General features: G+C 63.5%; 1 protein-coding gene across 1 annotated transcript; it reads left to right on the forward strand.

Moving 5' to 3' along the window:
• Positions 1 to 900: 900 nt before the first annotated feature.
• HOXB13 (homeobox B13) lies at positions 901 to 2,516 on the forward strand. The gene is made up of 2 exons (XM_075443560.1): positions 901 to 1,525; positions 2,257 to 2,516. Exons 1-2 carry the CDS (start codon positions 901 to 903, stop codon positions 2,514 to 2,516), a joined length of 885 nt encoding a protein of 294 aa, XP_075299675.1.
• Positions 2,517 to 3,183: the final 667 nt, after the last annotated feature.

The raw sequence follows: 3,183 nt of genomic DNA on the forward strand, positions 1-3,183 counted from the left end.
CCTGCAGCCTCTGCCCAGGGCCACGCCAGTGCCATGCGTGGCAACAGCCGTGTATAAGTAGAGTGGGTTTTCCTCCCTTTTACAGTTATTATTTCGGGGTGTCAGGGACCCCCTTTCCCCTCTCTCCTTGCTCATAGGGCTGTGCCCTGTCCCCGCCCCCAAGGATAAATGTTTCAGCCTTTTGCAGCTGGAAGTGGGGGTGCGCGGGGTAAACCCCCGAGCAGGAACAGAGAGCGAGGGGGTGTGGGGCAGGGACCGTCCCCGCGGGTCCATCGGTGCCCCACGGCTGCTCCATCACCCCCGGGGTCCCCGGGTCTCCTCGGGATGGGCCGGGCTTTTTCCCAGGGCAGAAGCCCCGGGACCTGCGTGGGAAGAAGGGGCCACACCGACAAAAAAAAAAAAAAAAAAAAAGGTGGTTTTAATCTGAGCCCGGATTTTTCCTCCGCGCCGTTCGTGATCCTCCCTCTCCTCCTCCCTCCTCTCGTCCCCCCTATTCCCCCCCATCTCAGCCCCTTTTTTTTTTTTTTTTTTTGGCAAGATGCAGCGCATGAGGCGCCTCCCGTGTACCCGCCCGTCACGTGCAGGGTGGGGGGTGTCCCCCTCCTCCTCCCCTTGCAATAAAAGTATTTTCGCAATTTCTGCAGCCGGGGTTTATTGGAGCTGGAGGTTGGGGGGGTTTTTTGTGGGGGGTTGGGGTTTTTTTTCCTCCTTCTCCGTCCTTTTCCCCCCGAGCCGCAGCCAATGAGGCAGCCCCCGGCCGTTGCGTCAGGGCAGCCCGGCGGGGAAAGGCAGCTCTCGGCAGCTTGCAGCCTTTTAAAAAGATCCGGGGACCCCCCTCGGGCAGTGCCCGGGTGCTGCCGAACAGCTTCTCCCCATGCCCCAGCCCCCCCGCCGCCCCTCATGCAGCCCCCGGAGCCCCGCGGCCCCCCGGGCCTCGAGGGGCTCCTGGCAGCCGGCGGCTTCGCAGGCGGCCAGGGCAGGGGGCTGCTGCCTCCTCCCCCCCCACCCCCGGCCCTCGGAGGGCCTTCGCCTCCCCCCGGGCTGAACCCCGGTTACCCGGCGGAGGGGTCGGCCGAGCCCCCCAAGCCGTGCCCCGCCGCCCCGCCGCCGCCCCCGGCCGCCCCGCCGGGTCCCGCCGCCTCCGCCCCGCTGCCCTACGGATACTTCGGCGGCGGGTACTACTCCTGCCGCGTCTCCCGCACCTCCCTGAAAGCCGGCCCAGCCCAGGGTCCCTTCCCCGCCGAGAAATACCTGGACCCCCCCGCCGGCAGCGAGGACTTCCAGAGCCGCCCCGCCGAGTTCGCTTTCTACCCCGGCTACGGGGCCCCTTACCAGCCCGTCGCCGGTTACCTGGACGTGTCGGTGGTCCCGGGGTTGGGGGGCCCGGGAGAGGCGCGGCATGAGACTCTGCTGCCCGTGGACGGTTACCATCAGCCGTGGGCTCTGGGCGGCGGCTGGAGCAGCCAGATGTGCTGCCCCAAAGAGCAGGGGCAGGCCGGCTACCTCCTGAAATCCCCCTTCGCAGGTAAAGTCCCTGTGCTGGGGCTGGGAGCGGGCGGGGGGCTGCGGGGAGGTCCATTGGGCGGAGGGGGGGCTTAAAATAATCCACTGGGGAACTGCTCTTACTGTCCGGTAACGCTTGCCCGCGAGTTAGCCCCAATTAGCCGGTAGATAGGCTTTAAAAAAAAATAGTAAATTAGATTAACACTGCCTAATCTAATAATTTAGATTAACGCATCGCCCTCCGCGCAGAGGGGCAGGCGGTGATACTATCTGGGTTCGGACGCGGTCCAGCCGCAGCCCGCCAGCAGCATTCGGAATCGGGATGCGTTAAGGGGTTTGGGGGGGGGGTGTGCGTGACCCCCACCGTGCAGGGCCGTTAATGGAGGGGGGGCAAGCCTTCCTACGCACCCCCGCCCACGCCACGCCGGTGGGGTTGGACTCGCCCCCGGCCCTGCTCGGCCGCGCACCCACCCGCGGAGGGAGTGCGCGGGTATCAGCGCGGGTCCCCCTCCCGTCGGTATTTTACCAATACGAAAAAAAAAATATATATATAAATAAATTTGAGGAAGAAAAACGATCTTTCAGTATCAATAGTGAGGATATATAACTTAAATACCTTTAAATATCCTCGTGGTCAGGAGGATGGAGGGGAGCAGTAGGGTGGCAGGGAGAGGGGGTGCTGCTTGCAGGGTGGGTGCAGGGTGCGTGGGGACCCCCCCGGCCCCGCTCAGCCCCGTTTCTCCCCACGCCCAGACTCCGTCGGGCAGCTTCCCCCCGACGGCTGCTCCTTCCGCCGGGGCCGCAAGAAAAGAGTCCCCTACAGCAAGGGGCAGCTGAAGGAGCTGGAGAAGGAGTACGCCAGCAGCAAGTTCATCACCCGCGACAAGAGGAGGAAGATCTCGGCCGTCACCAATCTCACGGAGCGACAGATCACCATCTGGTTCCAGAACAGGCGGGTGAAGGAGAAAAAAGTCGTCGCCAAAATCAAAAGCAGCAGCAGCAGCACCCCGTGAGGACACGGCCACCGCAAGCCCCGAAGGGGTCCCCGTCTGCCCCCCACCCCCCTCCCCGTCCCGGGGGTGGGGGGGCTTCGGTACCGTCCGCGGAGGGAGCGAGCGGCCCCCGGGGCGGGCTGAGCCGTCCCCGCAGCCCGGGACAGCGCCGGGCACCGCTCCCCTCGGCGAGAGACCCTCCCGCAAAGTGGGGGGGGGGGCGAGCCGGGAAGGTGCCCCCCTCCCTGTACAGTTTGTTTTCGCCTTACAACGCCGCTGCCACGTCGTGCTCCCTCCGTCTCCCACCGCTCCGGTCCGAGCCGCACCCTCAGAGCGCTTCAAGAAAGAAAAAAAAAAGAAAAAGAAAGAAAAAAGTGACTTAATTGCATTAATTAACCCCGATTCGCAACGGTCGGCTCGCCGGAGTGCGGCCGGAGCGGAGCGTGGGGGGGGTGTCGCGGGGAATTTGGTCTTCAGAAACGAAAAGCCGTGCTTACAGCAGGAAAAAAAAAAAAAAAAAAAAAGGAAAGAAAAAATCTCCGTAATTCGGGAAGAAGTATAAAAACGCGTGTCTGAGGGGAACAAACACAGTCCGGGTGTGTTCTGTAGGAACGCCAGCGTATGGTGTGTGCGCAGGACAGGTCTGTACCCGCGGGCGCGCAGTTCCGCAGGCGCGCATCACGCTTTT

The sequence above is a fragment of the Opisthocomus hoazin genome, chromosome 26 (genome assembly GCF_030867145.1).
Source record: "Opisthocomus hoazin isolate bOpiHoa1 chromosome 26, bOpiHoa1.hap1, whole genome shotgun sequence".
Taxonomy (NCBI): Eukaryota; Metazoa; Chordata; class Aves; order Opisthocomiformes; family Opisthocomidae; genus Opisthocomus; species Opisthocomus hoazin.

Bases quoted from the DNA above. Each gene is read 5' to 3' on its own strand.
- HOXB13 (XM_075443560.1), top strand. From the start codon at position 901: ATGCAGCCCCCGGAGCCCCGCGGCCCCCCGGGCCTCGAGGGGCTCCTG. The intron at 1,526-2,256 runs GTAAAGTCCCTG...CCCCACGCCCAG, and splicing joins CCTGAAATCCCCCTTCGCAG to ACTCCGTCGGGCAGCTTCCC.